A 19378-nucleotide genomic window follows, 5' to 3' on the forward strand; every position below is an offset into this window, starting at 1 on the left:
AGAAGTCCAAGATCAATAAGTCAGCAAGTTTGGTTTCTTCTGAGAGCGCTCTCTGTGGCTTCTTTCTTGATGAATCCATACATGGTCTTTGGTTTTTGCTCTGTGCTCGTTTTAACTTAATTACCTCTTTAAAGACCTTATCGGCAAATATGATTATACTCTGAGGTACTGAGGGATAGGACTTCGATGTATTGAATTTCAGAGGGTTGGGAGGACAACAGTTTAGCCAACAAGAAAGACTAAATGACCAAGTAGGAGTTTTATAAAAGCTCACTTTTTCCCTTAGGCACAGGGAAAGAATGTGTGCTTTGAAATATAATTTGAACTCCTAGTTGTACTGCTTGCTAATGATGTGAATGTGGGCAACTTGCTTACCCAGGATCATCCTCTGTACAGTGGGGCATGATAGAATTTGGATATTTGTCATCACTCAAATCTCATGTTGAAATGTAATCCCAGTGTTGTGGGTGGGGCCTGGTGGGAGGTGATTGCATCCTGGGGGTACAGTTCTTAGGAATCCAGTGAGTTCTCCCAAGATCTGGTTGCTTAAAGGTGTGTGGGACCTCCCCACCAATTTCTGTCTTGTTCCTGCTTTCTGCATGTGATATGCCTGCTCCCGCTTTGCCTTCCATGATTTTAAGCTTCCTGAGGCCTCCGCAGAAGCTGAGCAGATGCCAGCACTGTCTTCCTGTAAAGCCTGCAGAACGGTTAGCCAATTAAACCTCTTTTCTTTGTAAATTGCCCAGTCTCAAGTATTTCTTCATAGCAATGCAAGAACAGCATAATATAGGAGATAAGAATATCATCCTCAAAGGGAGTGTTGTAAGTAAATGTTAAGTAGGTAAAATGCTTCACAGTATCTGAAAAGCATAAGCAGAATGTATTTGCTATCAGTTGCATCATTTCTTCCCAGCAGTAATTATGATTAAAACTTCCTATTTGCCTCTTTTTGTCAGTGCTTTGATGACTGGCCTTGGGGAGAGTCTGAGAACTAAATGAACAGGGACAAATCTCTATCCTAGAGATTTCAAGAAACATTTCTTGAACAAAGCAGTAGAGGTGGTGAATGAAACGGCCCAAATACATGGTGGTGGGCACCTGTAATCCCAACTACTCGGGAGGCTGAGGCAGGAGAATCGCTTAAACCCGGGAGGCAGAGGTTGCAGTGAGCCGAGATCGCGCCATTGCACTCCAGCCTGGGCAACAAGAGCGAAACTCCGTCTCAAAAAACAAGGAAAGAGAGAGAGAGAGAGGAGAGAGAGGAGAAGAGAGGAGAAAAGAGCCCAAATGGAGTATTACTCTAGTGATCACCCACAAGTCCACATCAGACTCCATAGCATCAGACCACCTTCCTCCCAGTATAATGACCCATGTACTTCCTTTTCCCTTTCCCTCTCTTGTGATAGAATTTCCCTTATAAACAAGTCACAGGCAGCCCATCCCTGAGAGCATTGGCCAGAAAGGCAGCAGGCCTGGAAAACAAATAGCGTGCTATAAATGCTCTACCCAGCAAGTGAGGAGCTGAAGAACAGGAGGAAGTCAGTGAGCTGAAAAGGTGTTTTAATTGTTGCTTCTAGCCAGAGAGGCCTCTAGACAAAGTCCAGTCCTCAGTTTCAATCATATCATACCAGCAAGACTAAAAGGAATCCCCAAAATAAGTAAAAGCTGATTCCCATCCTGACACATAAATGCACCGTTACACAGTTCCAGCAATACTGCTACAGAAGTGATCTGCAGACTTGTGCCAATTCACAAAGCATTTGCTTTGTCCACGATAAACTACAGAAACCGAGAATAAGCACTTAGCAATTTTAATTGCAGTTTGATAGTAATTTTATGTGTTGAATCTGTAATAAAAATTCTATGTTTGTATTTTGTCTTAATTTTTCTAGAAATTCATTCTTACTGCATTTTACAAAAGTATTGATCCATGGCAACTAGTCCTTCCCTAGCACAGATAGCTTAAGCACTGTCACAAACCTCTAAATATCTACAAGTGTGAACAAATATCTTTCATAACTCAGCAGGATGCTACCATATAGGCCCTAGCATGTCCCACTCCAAAAAGTACAATTAACACCACGGCATTTTTTTTTTTTTTTTTGCATGTCACCTTAAAAGAGAAAAAAAGATCTAACTTTTCTATTAGAAATTTAGCAAAAAGCATTTTTTACTAGGGTAAATTCCAGTCCAAACTTTCAGACTGGAAGTGATCAATGTCCAGAGGGTTTTACTGAAGTGTTTACGCAGACTATAGAGAAGATACTCTGCTTGAATTAGAAGGTATCATAGTAGGGAAAACCCTGAATCTGAGTCAGAAAACCTGGATTCAAATCCTGCTGTCTTTCTGGCCAATGCTGTCAGGGATGGGCTGCCTGGGACTTGGTGAAATTATCACTTACCTAATATCAAAAGTTTTTAAAGAACAGGAGGAAGTGGGTGAGCTGAAACAAAAACTTTTGATATTGGCTAAGTGATAATGTCACCTGTCCAGTTTCCATAACTATAAAATGTGGAAAGTAAAATTGTTTGCCCAATCTATATCCTGAGTGTTGTGAAATTCAAGTGAGATGTCTGTGGAAAGTGCCTCCTAAAGAATAAAGTGCTTGGCCGGGCACGGTGGCTCATGCCTGTAATCCCAGCACTTTGGGAGGTTGAGGCAGGCGGATCACAAGGTCAGGAGTTTGAGACCAGCCTGGCCAATATGGTGAAACCCCGTCTCTACTAAAAATACAAACAAAAAAAATTAGCCGGGCATGGTGGCACATGCCTGTAATCCCAGCTACTCAGGAGGCTAAGGGAGGAGAATTGCGTGAATCCAGAAGGTGGAGGTTACAGTGAGCCGAGATTGCACCACTGCAATCCAGCCTGGGTGACAGAGTGAGACTCCGTCTCAAAAAAAGAAGAATAAAGTGCAGTAGAAGTACATGATGGGGTAAATATTACGAGCTTTCAAAGAGTTGGTAGCCTCAAAGAAAATGGCCCCTGTGATATAGTAACAAAGTTGACCAGAATATTGACATTCTTTATCCTATTAATCAAAGATTTACTGAATTAGAAAATGCTGCCTTCATATCCTTCCCTGTGTAGAAAACACTCTTATTTTCTAATGAATTACGAAGTGTATTTGTTTCCATACCTGCCAGGCATCTAGCACCACAGTGGATACCACCAGGGAGGAAGCAGGAGAGCACACAGTGCCTGTCCTCACAGCTCACAGCCGCAGGGCCAGCCTGGGGCAGGCTCAAGGCACTATGTGACTTGGCAAGAACTAAAGGACAGCAACTCTGCCCTGTTCTCACTTGTACAGCTACTTGAAGACCCCCTCAAAAGGATACAAACTCAAAAATGTACCATTTCACTGCTGTACGTCAGGCAAAAGAAGATCAGAAAATCATAATGTGTTTTAGCTTTATTAAAGACATATTAGACAAACAAGTAGACAAACACATGCTCTATAAAATATACATTCTGATGTGTGACAAAATATAAACAGATACTAAGAAATGACTACACTGAACAATGACTTGGCTTATATCTCTTTTTAGGTACATCTAGTATTAGGGCTGCTCAGACTGGCATTATCCAATAGGGGAAAAAAATAATAGTGGAAAGTAGAGGGTAAAAATAAGTCTCACCATTGTAAAGAGGACACAGTAAACAGCAAAGAGACATTCCAAGAGTTCTTGACCATGTGATGATCAATTTCTCTTTCAAGATAGTTACAGTTCATAGAGGATCACTTTACTCCTTTATCTGAAAACAGGCACAAGTCAAGCTGTTTCTTCACCTTCACCCTATTCCATCTACACACACACACACCCCCTACCTTACTACTGACAAAACCTCCAGATGTTTCATGGGTTTTCAGGGGTTAAGTGCAGCTTATAATATATCTCTTAGTTCCAAACTCGTTACTTTTGTCAATGAACCAGACAATTGTCCAAAAAAGAAAGAAAATCAAGGCTAACTGATGTTGGTTTAGACTGTACTCCAAACGAAAAAGTTTAAGGTAGAAAAAAGGGGGGAAACATCTGCCAACTGTATGGGGAAAGAGATCACGTAATAGAAAAATGAAACATTACTTGCAGGTTGCCAAAAAAAGAATCTTAGCTCAATCTTCTAAAGTTCAACTGTCTTCACAATTACCTCTATAATCTGTATCAAGAAGCAAAGTAAGAAGAGGATGTGGCATAAAATGACAGTAAATTTACCTGTTATTCCATTACGCTTCTGGCATTTCTGTGGCTATTAAAATGATTAGAAAAGGCCATGACACACTTGGGTAAAATATTGATATAAAACTGAACACCACAATCTCAACCCCATTCTAATTGTAGTCTCACAGATAAGAAGAAACAAGAATAAAAATTATCAAGAGGGCTGGGCACAGTGCCTCATGCCTGTAATCCCAGAACTTTGGGAGGCCAAGGTGGGTGGATCACTTGAGGTCAGGAGTTCAAGACCAGCCTGGGCAACATGGTGAAACCCCATCTCTACTAAAAATACAAAAATTAGCCAGGCATGGTGCCGGGTGTCTGTAATTAATTCCAGCTACTTGGGAGGCTGAGGCAGGAGAATCGCTTGAACCTGGGAGGTGGAGACTGCAGTGAGCTGAGACCATGCCACTGCACTCCAGCCTGAGCAATAGAGCAAGACTCTGTCTTACAAAAAAAATGTAATCAAGAGTAAAAAAGAGTTTTAATACATTATAGGCTTTTAAATTTGTTAGTATAGTAATGCCACTTATGCTAGTAACTACTTACAGATTTCTTCAGAAGATTAAGCCTAGAATTTCGTGTTTCATGTTCCCAGCTACGAACACAGGTCAGACCCCTTTTGTCAACCAAAGCCCAAAATTATCTGGTTTCCTGAAGAGCTCTAAAATGAATACAAAGGACTTAGAAAGGACAAAGTTTTAAGACTATCAGATTGCTTCTGGGGATTTCCAAAGATAAAAGTGAAAAAGACCTTAAAGGTCATCTTGCCCATATTCCATCTCAATGAAGAAATTTCTTAAACACTATTAACAGATGATGATTTAGCTTCTGTATATACCTTTCCACCAAAAAGGCTGATTATTCCATTATCAGATAAATTTATTAAAGAGCCTACACAAAATTTATTAGCAAGTATATAATACACCTCCCTGTGTATAACTCCTGTCTTCTGGAATAGAATTCTTACTTTTTATGACGACCCTTTAGGTAATTAAAGACTTTTAACACATCTCTGTTTTCATAGGGAAATGGGTGACAGAATCTAAATTGCTTGACATCTTAATGTTCCTTTTACAACCTCACAATGGGCGATGTGAAGACAGCTGTTTTTAAACATGAAAGTTATTCTGAGGTGGCACTTTAGGGGAACTTGCACACTGGAATGGGTTCCCGCTATTTTTTTCAAGAGAGTAGCTTGTATACTAGGGAAAGTACTGCAGGGTGCGGTGGCTCATGCCTATAATCCCTGCACTTTGGGAGGCCAAAGAGGGGAGATTGCTTGAGCCCAGGAGTTTGTGGTCAGCCTGGGCACCAAGGTGAAACCCCATCTCTACAAAAAAATACAAAAATTAGCTGGGTGTGGTGGTGCAGCTACTCAGGTGGTTGAAGTGGAAGGATCACTTGGGCCTGAGATATTGAGGCTGCAGTGACGACAGTGAGCCACGATCACACCATTGCACTCCAGCCTGGGTGACACGGTGCAACCCTGTCTCAAAAAAATAAAAAGTTGCGGAGTAACAGAGAGCCAATGGCATAAATGTAGACCCTGTGCCAGTAGGGCACGGAGTTCAAGGAATACTGTCTTTTTTTCCAGGTAGACTTGGAGAATCGGCCTGAAAGGGGACAAACAAATCAAGAGAATTTATGTATTCCTACTGAAATAAAGTGCTCACTAGGGGGCAGTGGGGAAAGGAGGTATTTCTCTCAGCATTTCAGTTAACCTTGGTTTGCAACATTCCTGATTAGCATTAAGCAGACATGATTCTGCTGGAAGAAATACTCATGGGACACTAATCCTGCTTAGAGGGTTAACATACTGCTTGATCAAAAACATACGCAATAATGAAAAGTTTCAGGAATTCCTTTTCCTAGGGGTGTGTGTGTGTTTATTTAAGATAGGCTCTTCACATTTAAATAGATTGCTGACTAGTTATTTAGGCAAGCTAGGAATATCTAAGAAGGACATCTCAAGCATCTGAGTTGACATAATGGAAAATGACCTGGCTCTTTAGGAGACCAGACTGAGGCAGCACTCCTACACGGGTTTAATTTTTTATTTTTTATTTTTGATATGGAGCCTCACTCTGTCACCAGGCTGGAGTGCAGTGGCACGATCTTGGCTCACTGCAACCTCTGCCTCCTGGGTTCCAGCGATTCTCCTGCCTTAGCTTCCCGAGTAGCTGGGACTACAGGTACGCACCACCACACCCAGCTTATTTTTGTATTTTTAGTAGAGATGGAGTTTCACCATGTTGGCCTGGATGGTCTCAATCTCTTGACCTCGTGATCTGCCCACCTCAGCCTCCCCGAGTGCTGGAATTACAGGCGTGAGCCACCGCGCCCGGCCTCCTACACAAAGTTTTCTAGAGCACTGGCTCACAGGCTGTCGTCTGCCCTCTCACACACGACCGCTGATGCTCACTGGCACAGTCTCTGGCAGCCTCGCCCTAACTCCACCTTTTCCATTCAGGAAATCTATCAGAATTTGAGCGAGAGTAATATAATTATAGGGATAACTTTGAATACATTGGAAAGGTGAGTCACAAACTAGTTACAAATTAGTTGTGGTAGACCTGTCAACTCATTCTGATACTGTAGTGTGCTATAAAACCAGCATTCAGACATTCTGCTCTGGAGAGCAATGGGCGGTTTTTCCACTGAGTCAAGATTCTTTGTTTACTAACACTGTTTAGAAGCAGAATTTTTTTCTCCTAATGAGTATTTCTTACACCATTACTCCTGCTATATATAAAGGAAATATATCTGGCTCAAGTCAGAATGAGCAGCATCACTCTTGTTCTACTCGAACAAATGTCACGAAAGCAGCTTTTTATTAAAGTAGCATAATCCTCCTTAGCTCCTGGAGGGAATTACAGATTCATAGAATGTTACAGCTGGAAAGGGCTTTACAGCATCTAGAAAAATGTCCTCAGGCCGGGCGCGGTGGCTCACGCCTGTAATCCCAGCACTTTGGGAGGCCGAGGCGGGTGGATCACCTGAGGTCGGGAGTTCAAGACCAGCCTGACCAACATGGAGAAACCCTGTCTCTACTAAAAATACAAAATTAGCTGGGCGTGGTGGCACATGCCTGTAATCCCAGCTACCAGGGAGGCTGAGGCAGGAGAATTGCTTGAACCTGGGAGGCGGAGGTTGCGGTGAGCCAAGATTGTGCCACTGCACTCCAGCCTGGGCAACGAGAGTGAAACTCCGTCTCAAAAAAAAAAAAAAAGAAAAATGTCCTCATTTCATAAATGAGAAAATCTAGCCTAGAGAAGAAAAAGACTCACCCTTGATTACAAAGTTAGTAACAAGCAGAGTCAGGAAGCGAACGAGGTCTAAATTCTGAGTCAGTCTAGTACAGACTACACCATAATCTAGTAAGAAAGGAAGAAAAGGGATCGCAGATTGAAGGGACAGGAAATTGTGATCTTTAAGAAGTTCAAAGTGAAAATGATCAGAGGCTGACATATTAAAGAAAAAGGTGTGGCAGTACTAAACAGCTCAAGAAGGGCTGCTGCCTGTGGATGAACACTTAGGATTGAAAATAAGAATAAATGCTCAACTTTCTGGCAAAAAGTTGAGAAATTATGTGAGTTTAGAACCCTTGAACAAGAACTTAAAAATAGACATTTAAGTGGCTGAAATTATCTAGTGAGTAATACTGGATTTAGAGGAGGGAACTGGACAGCTTGTGTAAGGAAATCTGAAAGCACAAAGAAGGAATTACATTGCATTAGTGTGAAGTTCTTTATTTACCTAAAGCTCTTTGGTATAGAAATTGAAGAAAACTTTTTGGCTTAATCACTTATACAAAACAAGGACCACTCCAAGGCTTTACAGTATATAAATTTTGGGTTTGGGCGAGTGGCTCATGCCTGTAATCCCAGCACTTTGGGAGGCCAAAGAGAGCAGATCACCTGAGGTCATGAGTTTGAGACCAGCCTGGCCAACATGGTGAAACCCCATCTCTACTAAAAATACAAAAAAAAACAACTCGGAAATGGTGGTGTGCCTGTAATCCCAGCTACTCGGGAGGCTGAGGCAAGAGAATTGCTTGAACCTGGAAGGCAGAGGTTGCAGTGAGCCGAGATCATGCCACTGCACTCCAGCCTGGGTGACCAAGATGGACTCCATCTCAAATTTAAAAAAAGAATGTTTGCATGTTTGTCTACTCCCAAGAGCACTCTTCCCTTCTTAAGATATACTGTGCACTGGTAAAAGATTAAAAACAAAACAAACTCAGCTAAGAAGCAATCTTTGGTTTCCTGGTCAATGAAGAACTTTGCTGAAAGAAGATATTCCCATTTAGAGAAAGCACAAAGTGAACACAACTAGAAACAACTAAAACTCAGTCTGGTATTTCAATACTGTGTCATAACAGCCAGACAACTTTCCAGCTGTTCTCCAAGACAGAAAACTCAGATTCTGACAATGAAGAAGATGGATGTGGCCCAGTGCAGAAGTCAGATGGACCAATTGGTTCCAGAAGATTTCTACTTGCAAATAATCTGAGTGATGAAGATTACAGGCTTATGAGTGATAACAATTTGCTAGGCATTATAGGTGAAGTACAGAAGAGTTGCTGAGAAGGTTACAACAAATTAAAGAGGATTCCCCACAAGAATCAGGTGAAAGCAGAGGTGGATAATGTCTAGTACTAGTAATGAGTCTGTAATAAAGTGGCTTACCTCTTTTGAACAAACTGAAAATATGACAGGAAGTGAGCAAAGAGAAAACCAAGCTTGGACAGCAGTGAGCCAGAGTAATCCATATAGTGGTAATTTCAGATTCAATGTAGGGATCAATTTTATCCTTAATAATGGAAGGCTGAATACAGCAAATAAATATGCATCATCTGCAAGACTTCCCAGGGGAGAAAATGAGGAAAACAGTCAGAGGAAAAAGTAGAAAATATGGGTGCAGCACACCAACATGGCACAAGTATACATATGTAACAAACCTGCACGTTGTGCACATGTACCTTAGAACTTAAAGTATAATAAAAAAATAAGAAAGTGGAAAATCCACAATCTGAGTCAACATTTGCAAGGCCACCCAGGTCAGGTACAAAGTGCGACAGAAGTATTAATGAAAGTTCCACTTACCAGAGGTCAGAGAAGACTGAGAAGCAGGAGGCCAGACCAATGGAGAACTAGAGCGAGAAACAAAAGTAGGTTGCCTCCAAATTCACGGTAAGAAATTTCACAAATATTTCATGACAATACACCATCTCAGACTTTTGAATGACCCCTGGTAAATGAGACAGAGATTTTCTAGAACTCAGCAACATGAGACATTGAGAGAGTAAATAACTGACCCATAGTTGCAAAGTGGGCATCTTTTTGCAGCTTTTGGAACATGGAATACCTTTCCAGGAGAACATTCTCCAGACACAATCAGAAATGGTGCATCTGGGGCACTGAGACTGAGAAATCCAGTCATAGTCCTGGCTGTGATAGTAGGAAGAGTTCATCATAGAGAATATTTGCCAAGATATAGCACGCCTAAGAGAACCCAGTTAACAACTCCAACACCAAACAACAGTCACTTTAGAGGCCGGGCGCGGTGGCTCAAGCCTGTAATCCCAGCACTTTGGGAGGCCGAGGCGGGCGGATCACGAGGTCAGGAGATCGAGACCATCCTGGCTGACACGGTGAAACCCCATCTCTACTAAGAAATACAAAAAACTAGCCGGGCGAGGTGGCGGGCGCCTGTAGTCCCAGCTACTGGGGAGGCTGAGGCAGGAGAATGGCGTTAACCCGGGAGGCGGAGCTTGCAGTGAGCTGAGATCCGGCCACTGCACTCCAGCCTGGGCGGCAGAGCGAGACTCCGTCTCAAAAAAAAAAAAAAAAAAAAAACATCACTTTAGAAAGTGAACAACGAGGACTCAGAAATAATATTTTCACATTCTGAGCAAGCAGGTGTGAGAACCTATTTCACTACCAACAGAATTCCTATTCACAGAATTTCAAATACTCATTTAATACACCTGTTGCAACTCAAAGAGCATTAAAGCAAATAATGACAAGATGTGCAGACTCAAATACGGACAGTGATAGTGATTTATATCCTAGCGGCTCACCCCAGTCAGAACATGGCAAGAGCAAAGTCACAGATTGAAAGAGATGGTTCTGATATCAGCAACTGTTCTGGCTCCAGGTCATGTCACAGTACTGCTTATGATTCTGACTCAAGTTCTGCAATCTTTAAATCAGCCTCCAGTTTTTGAAGCGTTCATTATACATAAAGTAACAACCCGATCTAACTCACTGGTTTCTGAAGGAATGACTGAACTTTCCTCAATCAATTTCTGTTTCAGTAAAAAAGAGGGAAGTGGGGAGCAAGAGGGGAAGGAAATGAAAGGAATTTCCAAACGAGTTTTCTTCTAGGTACATACAGCTGTGACAGGACTGCCAGGCTCCGAAAGAACAAGCTTTTTATGTTAGAAAGGGAGTATCACCTAGCACTTTTAAACAGATGGCAAATGACCAGAAGTATGAACCTCTAGGCCTGAAGAAGGCAGTTAATTACACCAAGACTGTGTTTATGTGTATACAATCACCAAGCAGCTGCCTCTATAGATACACTTCTTAACAAGTTTTTAAAACTTTTTATTTATTTATTTTATTTATTTTTGAGCCAGGTCTCGCTTTGTCACCAGGCTGGGGTGCAGTGGCTTCACACAGCTCACTGCAGCCTTGATTTCCCGGGCTCAAGTGACCCTCCCACCTCAGCCTCCCAAGTAGCTAGGACAACAACAGCATGCCACAATGCCCAGCTATTTTTTAAATTTATTTTTTGCAGAGACAGGGTCTTACCATGTTGCCCAGCCTGGTCTCAAATTCCTGGCCTCAAGCAATCCTCCCACCTTAGCCTCTCAGAATGCTGGGATTACAGGTGTGAGCCACAGTTTTTATACTTTAAATAAAATTTTTAGATATCATTAAATCAAGTTATTTAAAATCTGTGATCTGAGAAGCTACTTGTCAATATTATAACTGAATATTATATATAATTTTGGCATATCAAAAATATTTACATTGCAGCCAACACATATGGTCAATGAATACAAAAATTATTTATAAATGTACATATATTTACAGTGACATCCCTGGGCAATAGGGACAAAAAAAAATTCACAAGAATACAAAAACCTTTGACCTGGTACCAGTTGGTCAAGTCTGGGATTCTTGCCAAAGACCTTGAATATCAAAGCCCCAGTCTCAACTATCTGCCTGAAACCACTGAAGAATCCCAGGCACACTTCCCACAAGGCTCCAAAGTTATTTTTGCTCCTTGGAAGGCAAAGCAGAACATCCAAGTAGTGATGTTTTCTCAGGACCATTCTGAAGACTAGGGCAATCCAGCAGGTTAAGCAGCAATGTGACTCTTCCGACAGGCAGATGCACACTGGGGCACATCCCCATGGAACCATCAGGAAGCACATATGCCCCGTATCTTCCCTCTGCCGATGCTGCACATTTTTGATGAGCTGTACCCATTTCTGTCAGCTGTTACCATTTCTTCATCAGGTATAAGACCAAACAACGCATGGCCCACCTTGGTGCAGTCAGATGCAATCATAAAGAAAGAGTAAAGCAAATGCTGACTTCGGAGTTTCTTCTGAGCTCTGAGGTAGTAAATGCAAAATTAATTAATGAGTCTCTGCCCAGATTTCATCCTGAAGTGGGTTTCATGTGCCTTCACTACCATCTTGAATGTTCCGAGTCCTACTAAAATCAAAACCATGATCCTGTAACCTGTGGCAGGACATGGAAGAAGCGGAACAGTCTGGCTCCAGCCCTGCCAAGCCCTCATTTTGATGAAGTTGTGGTGACTCATGGACTGGCTGCTGGGAAAAAGGAGGATGAGGCAGACCTAGTTCTCTGTTTATGTTCCAGACGGGCCGCTGCAATGTTTCTGAGAATGAAAGACAAGAATTATCAGTAGTGACTGGTAAAACAATATCCTTTTAGCCAAATCCTCAAAGAAATAAAGATGTTCAATATTCCTGAATAAGGACACTGAAATCAAACACATACAGTCACACGCACCCACCCCCACCCCCACCCACCACCCCCACCACCCCCACCCACCCCCACCCACCACCACCACCACCACCACCACCACCACCACATGGTCTTTCGAATCCCTCTGCTTCACAAACCTAACCAATTATTTACTGAGATCATACTATATATCATGTACTTTCACACTGAAATCAAACACAGTCACATGCGCGCACGCGCACACACCACCACCACCAGAAGATGGTCTTTCAAATCCCTCTACTTCACAAACCTAACCAATTATTTACTGAGATCATATTATATATCATGTACTTTCACCTGTTATTTTAGTGGTTCTGTTGCCAAAAATTTTTTTATTTTATTTTATTTTTTGAGATGGAGTTTCGCTTTTGTTGCTAGAGTGCAATGGCGTGATCTCGGCTCACTGCAACCTCCGCCTCCCGGGATCAAGCAATTCTACTGCCTCAGCCTCCCAAGTAGCTGGGATTGCAGGCATGTGCCACCATGCCCGGCTAATTTTGTATTTTTAGTAGAGACAGGCGTTTCTCCATGTTGGCCAGGCTGGTCTCGAACTCCCAACCTCATGTGATCTCTCTGCCTCAGCCTCCCAAAGTGCTGGGATTACAGGCGTGAGCCACTGTGCCCAGCCACAAGATTTTTAAATAAAACTCTTTAGACACATGTAAAAGAACTAAAAGACAAAACGGTATCCATATTGTAATGAAAGTTTCATGATAGATAATAATCATTGATTCAGTGCAGCCATTACATCTTTAAATATGTCACAAAATTGTTTTAAAAATAAACGGCCATTCCCTTCCAACTCCTAGCATGTCAACAATTCTAACAACAAATGATAGCCAAAGGAGCTATATTAAATCAAATTATCTGCACACTGGTTTCAAATACGCATTTCTCATTCTTCTTTAGTACAATAGTGAACTATTTTCCCAAAGACTGTTTACTGAAAATTATATTAACTTCATGGGTGCATTTTGGAAAAAGCTAGCCAAACATTATAAAAACAAATACCCAGAAAAAAAAATAAAATCCATGTGAAAAGTAAGCTAGATCAGGGTTTCTCAAGTTTTAATTAATATGCACACAAATAACTTGAGGATCTTGTTAAATGTAGACTCTGATTTGCTAGGTCTGCGCTGGGATCATTCTAACAAGCTCTTAGGTAATGGTGATGCTGATAGTCAACAGACCTGACTTTGAGTAAGAAGAAGCTAGGATACCGTAAGTAAAAAATGGCCAATGCGCCAAAGCACTTTCATTTGCTGATTTCCTTACTTACGGACCAGTTTAAAAATTAAGGCATCCCTAAAGTTAGAAAAAAGATGGACTACATTTCTGGTCCTTCTTAAACCCTTTTTGTGTTAACTCTTCTAAGACATCCAACTTAAAGTGGATTTACTGTTGATGCATTTCTTTCATGAACACTTAATGTAAAGATTAAGAGATTTAACTTCAATAATAATAGTGCTTCAATAATAGTGCTTTCCTCTGACCTGTAACCTCTTTGGAAGACTTTAATCTCTTAAGAACAACAGGCCGGGTGCAGTGGCTCAAGCCTGTAATCTCAGCACTTTGGGAGGCCGGGACAGGCGGATCACGAGGTCAGGAGATCGAGACCATCCTGGCGAACACGGTGAAACCCCGTCTCTACTAAAAAATACAAAAAACTAGCCGGGCGAGGTGGCGGGCGCCTGTAGTCCCAGCTACTCGGGAGGCTGAGGCAGGAGAATGGCGTAAACCTGGGAGGTGGAGCTTGCAGTGAGCTGAGATCCAGCCACTGCACTCCAGCCTGGGCAACAGAGCGAGACTCCGTATCTTAAAAAAAAAAAAAAAAAAAAAAAAAAACAGAGACTGGGTGCAGTGGCTCATACCTGTAATCACAACACTTTGGGAGGCTGAGGTGGGTGGATCACCTGAGGTCAGGAGTTCAAGACCAGCCTGGCCAACATGGTGAAACCCTGTCTCTATTTTTAAAAAATACAAAAAATTAGCCGGGCGTGGTGGTGGGCACCTGTAATCCCAGCTACTCAGGAGGCTGAGGCAGGAGACTCGCTTGAACATGGAAGGCAGAGGTTGCAGTGAGCCGAGATCGTGCCACTGCACTCCAGCCTGGGCAACAGAGCGAGACTCTGTATCTTAAAAAAAAAAAAAAAAAAAAGCGAGCATATCTTAGAAACTTTCACAGATGGTTCTGGCAGGAGTAAATGATCTAATGTGGGACATGAAGTAGTAAATGCAAAATTAATAAGTCTCTGGCCAGATTTCATCCTGAAGAGAGTTTCATGTACCCTCACTACCATCTTGAATGTTCCAAGTCCTACTAAAATCAAAAGCATGATCCTGTAACCTGTGGGACATAATCAAACGTGGGACATTAGATCATTCACTCCTGCCAGAACTATCCCCAGGAGTATCACAGTATACTTTGCCTTCCTCTGGAAACCTGTAGTTCTCACCTCCTACCCTATCTTTGTTGTTGTTGTTGTTGTTGTTGTTTTCAGACAGAGTCTCACCCTGATGTCCAGGCTGGAGTGCAATCACTCAATCTCAGCTCACTGCAAACTCCACCTCCCGGGTTCAAGTGATTCTCCTGCCTCAGCCTCCCAAGTAGCTGGGATTACGGGCGCCCACCACCATGCCCAGCTAATTTTTTATTTTTTTAGTAGAGATGGGGTTTCACTATGTTGTCCAGGCTGGTCTCGAACTCCTGACCTTGTGATCCACCTGCCTTGGTCTCCCAAAGTGCTGGGATTACAAAAGTGAGCCACTGCACCCAGCCTGACCTCCTACCCTATTCCAGTGCTCCTGCATGTCAGGCTGACAGAAGGATGAAAGCTGATGAAAAGCTTGGATGGACAGGAAGACATGCTCAGCATTACTCTCCATGATCTAGAAAGAGTTTTGTTTCAAATGCCAAGTGGTTATCAAATGCCTAATCTATACAGTATAATGTATATTTCTTTTCCTGGGCCATGTGAGACAGGGGACACAAGCCCAAAACTGCATTCTCACTTATGACCTTGATCGTACCTCATAGAAGAAAACACTCGCCAAGTGAAGCTGAACTTAAATGTTTACCTACTAGAACAGCAACAAAACAAAACATGTTCGCTTGAACCTGGGAGGCAGAGGTTGCAGTGAGCCGAGATCACGCCACTGGACTCCAGCCTGGGCGACAGGGCTAGAATACATCTCAAATTTAAAAAAAAAATCTTCTCAGTAGGCCAGGCACGGTGGCTCATGCCTGTAATCCCAGCACTTTGGGAGGCCAAGGTGGACGGATCACCTGAGGTCTGGAGTTCGAGACCAGCCTGAGCAACATGGAGAAACCCCATCTCTACTAAAAATACAAAATTAGCTGGGCATGGTAGCACATGCCTGTAATCCCAGCTACTCGGGAGGCTGAGGCAGAAGAATTGCTTAAATCTGGGAGGCGGAGGTTGTGGTGAGCCGAGATCGCGTCATTGTACTCCAGCTTGGGAAACAAGAGCAAACCTCCATTTCCAAAAAAAAAAAAAAAAAATCTTCTCAGTAAAAACCATCACCAAATTATGCCGAAATTTTATTATTACTATTTTTTGGAGACAGAGTCTCACTCTGTTGCCCAGGCTGGAGTGCAGTGGCACGATCTTGGCTCACTGCAACCTCCATCTCTTGAGCTTAAGTGATTCTCGTGCCTCAGCCTCCTGAGTAGGTGGGATTACAGGCGCCCGCCACCACACCTGGCTAATTTTTGTATTTTTAGTAGAGACGGGGTTTCACTATGTTGGCCAGGCTGGTCTCAAACTCCTGACCTCAAATGATCCACCCGCTTTGGCCTCCCAAAATGCTAAAATTACAGGTGTGAGCCACTGCGCCCAGCCCCCCATATTTTATTCTTTATTTAAATAAAGATGGGAGAAAAATTAATACCCTATATGATACCAGGTGTGGTGGCTCACACCAGTAATCCCAGCACTTTGGGAAGCCAAGGCAGGCAAATCACATGAGGTCAGGAGATCATGACCAGCCTGGCCAACATGGTTAAACCCCATCTCTACTAAAAATACAAAAATTAGCTGGGTGTGGTGGTGCACGCCTGTAGTCCCAGCTTCTTGGGAGGCTGAGGTACGAGAATTGCTTGAACCGGGAGGCAGAGGTTGGAGTGAGCTGGGATTGCGCCACTACATTCCAACCTGGGCGACACAGCGAGACTCTGTCTCAAATAAATAAATACCCTGTATGAAATGTTTTTGTGTGTGGCCTCTCAATTTTTAGTAGTGTGATCTTGTTACCCCCACAAAAGTTGTTTCCATCCTATAGATGAAGACTTCTTTGTAACCCTAGTATGTAGAAATCTCTGGCTATAGTTTACACCATTTAACAATGGCCAGTTTCTCCTATATACCAATCCGTTTGCTTCCTGTCAAATGAGAGCACTACCTATATGACAGAAGGAAGAGTCAATTAGACGAAAGTAAAAACAAAATAACAACAAAAATGCATCCCTTACCACCATTCATCGGTGTGGACGGAAGTTTCTTCTCACTTATCCTCTCATGGTTGGTGGGAAAGGCAGATGGCTCTCCGTCAGCTGACGATATCAGGCTCTCTAGGGCAGTAGTATCCTGGGGAAGATGAGCTAAATATGTCTCTTTAGGCATCTGGACCATGAGGCTCGACAGTGTCTGATCAAGAACATCCTCCTCAGAAATATAGGTGTATGGACAGTATTCTCGGGTCCTGGAGTAGATGTTGGCATTGTCATAACAATCTGAGCAAATCACCCGGGTACTAGTGCCACCTAATAACAAGAAAAAGAATCTAAATATCTTTCTGTTAAGGAATTATTTTTTGCCAATCATCAGTTTTCTTCAACGGTTGTCATCATTGCTAGCATGTATTGAGCACTTACTTTATAAAGTAGGTGAAGTTTCAAGCCCTTTCTGTGAATTGATTCATTAATCCTCACAACATCCTTATGAGGTAGGTATTATTATTATCCCCACTTTACAGACAGGGTAAACTATAGCACAGAGAAGTTAAGTAACTTAACCAAAGTCATACTGCCAGAGTGAGGAGCAGAAACAGCCATTCTGGCTCCAGAGCCCATGCTCTTGAAAACTACACTGAAACATATCTATCGTGGATGGATAGATCATGCCCAAATCAAGGGAGCAAGATAAAGCTGGTACTGTGCTACAAGACACATGCTTGGCTTAAGCAAACTAAGTCAGAGAATAAGGAGTTATGACTTCACTTCATGAAAAACCATGTTACTTTCATGAGTCAAGAGGTTAAGTAACACCAATTGCTACAAGCATCCCTAGAGAAAGCTTCTGACAATGAGTCCTGCCTGACAAGTACATGGTTGACAGAAGTATAGGTTTAATAATGAACTCCCTGGATTATTATGTGCTTTGAAAACTGAATGATGAAGGAGAGAAGAGAGAGTGAGAAATAGAGTGAGTCACTTATTCAAAATCATGCAACAGGCTAGGAGCAGTGGCTCACGCCTGTAATCCCAACACTTGGGAGGCCGAGGCAGGTGGATCACCTGAGGTCTGCAGTTTGAGACCAGCCTGGCCAACATGGTGAAACCGTGTCTCTACTAAAAATACAAAATTAGCTGGGCGTGGTGGTGGGTGCCTGTAATCCCAGCTACTCGGGAGGCTGAGACAGGAGAATCACTTGAACCTGGGAGGCAAAGGTTACAGTGAGCTGAGATGGCGCCATTGCACTCCAGCCTGGGTGACAAGAATGAAACTCTGTCTCAAAAAAACAAAAAAACAAAATCACGCAACAGAATGTTAGAACTGGAAGAGAGTGAAAAGTAGTTTAACCCAGAAAGCAGTGTTATTTCCCACATATTTCAAAGAATAGACTTTTAAGTATTCTTTTAAAAGTCAGAAATGCTGGCGAGGTACGGTGGCTCACGCCTGTAATCCCAGCACTTTGGGAGGCCAAGGCAGGCAGATCACAAGGTCAGGAGTTCAAGACCAGCCTGACCAACGTGGTGAAACCTGTCTCTACTAAAAATACAAAAATTAGCCGGGTATGGTGGCACGCACCTGTAATCCCAGCTACTCGGGAGGCTAAGGCAGAGGAATTGCTTGAACCTGTGAGGTGGAGGTTGCAGTGAGCTGAGATTGTGCCACTGCACTCTGGCCTGGGTGACAGAGTAAGACTCTTTCTCAGAAACAAGAAAAGAGTCAGAACTACTATATTTTTCATGAAAAGCCAAAATAAAATCCCATTTATCAATTAGATAAAGTTCTGTTGACAGTCTAAAAAAGTATCTGAAGAAATGGAATATATCTTTCATTTGTATAGTATTTGAAGTACCACAAAGATTTGTAAAAAAGATCTGTGAGAATGTTGGGGGAAGTGCTTTACAAACTATTGTTTCTTTGTTTAAAAATTAGAAAAGTAAAGCTCAGATCTTAAGTAACTAGTTCATGGTCACAGAGCTGGAAAAAGGAAGAAGTATCAGTCAAACCCAATTCTTCTATCCCTTAATTCATTCAGTTCTGTCACTCCCTATGGGAGCGAGGGTATGAAAAGGGTGGAGGGAGAAGAGCTCTATGTATGGGTACGCATCTCTACATGTTGGGATGTAGGTTCATTTAATTAGAGAACTCTTTACATCTCTCTGATATATGCTGAGAACCACTGCTACCCTTTGTTGATTTTTTTATAGGTAGGGAGTCTTGCTGTGTTGTCCAGGCTAGAGTACAGTGGCTATTCATTGGTGTGCTCACAGCATGATATAGTCTCAAACTCCTGGCCTCAAGCGATCCTTCTGCTTCAGCCTCATGGATAGATGGGACTACAGGCGTGCCACCATGCCTGGCTCTTAGATACCCTTTAAACTTTACTGAATGTCTACCTGTCAGGAAGAGAAACCAGCTTTCCTTGGATGTGGTCTGAAGGATGCCCCCGCCTGAAAAGGGTAAGAAAGAGATACCTGAAAAAAGTTTCCAGAACATCCCTTTCCTATAATTACACAAGTTTGGGAGCCTCTGCTGTGTACTCTAATCTCTTGTTTAATGTGTTTCTCCACTCTGTAAGATGATTTTCTTATCCTGTTAAGACTTTAGTCAATTTTCATCCTATTTTGCATGTGGC

General features: G+C 42.5%; 1 protein-coding gene across 7 annotated transcripts in view; it reads right to left on the minus strand.

Moving 5' to 3' along the window:
* Positions 1 to 1543: 1543 nt before the first annotated feature.
* LOC105479319 (leucine rich repeats and immunoglobulin like domains 2) overlaps positions 1544 to 19378 on the minus strand; it is a 196628-nt gene continuing 178793 nt past the window's right edge. For 6 of the 7 annotated variants that reach the window (XM_071091943.1, XM_071091905.1, XM_071091851.1 and 3 more), the window contains 3 exons: positions 19140 to 19193; positions 16764 to 17054; positions 1544 to 12140 (listed from right to left, as the gene is read on the minus strand). In XM_071091943.1, coding sequence (XP_070948044.1) covers positions 11914 to 12140; positions 16764 to 17054; positions 19140 to 19193 — 572 coding nt within the window. In that variant the 3' untranslated portion in view covers positions 1544 to 11913. The remainder of the gene's footprint in view (positions 12141 to 16763; positions 17055 to 19139; positions 19194 to 19378) is intronic. The other variant, XM_071091770.1, reaches the window with a different exon arrangement.

Source organism: Macaca nemestrina, chromosome 1, assembly GCF_043159975.1.
Source record: "Macaca nemestrina isolate mMacNem1 chromosome 1, mMacNem.hap1, whole genome shotgun sequence".
NCBI classification, from domain to species: Eukaryota; Metazoa; Chordata; class Mammalia; order Primates; family Cercopithecidae; genus Macaca; species Macaca nemestrina.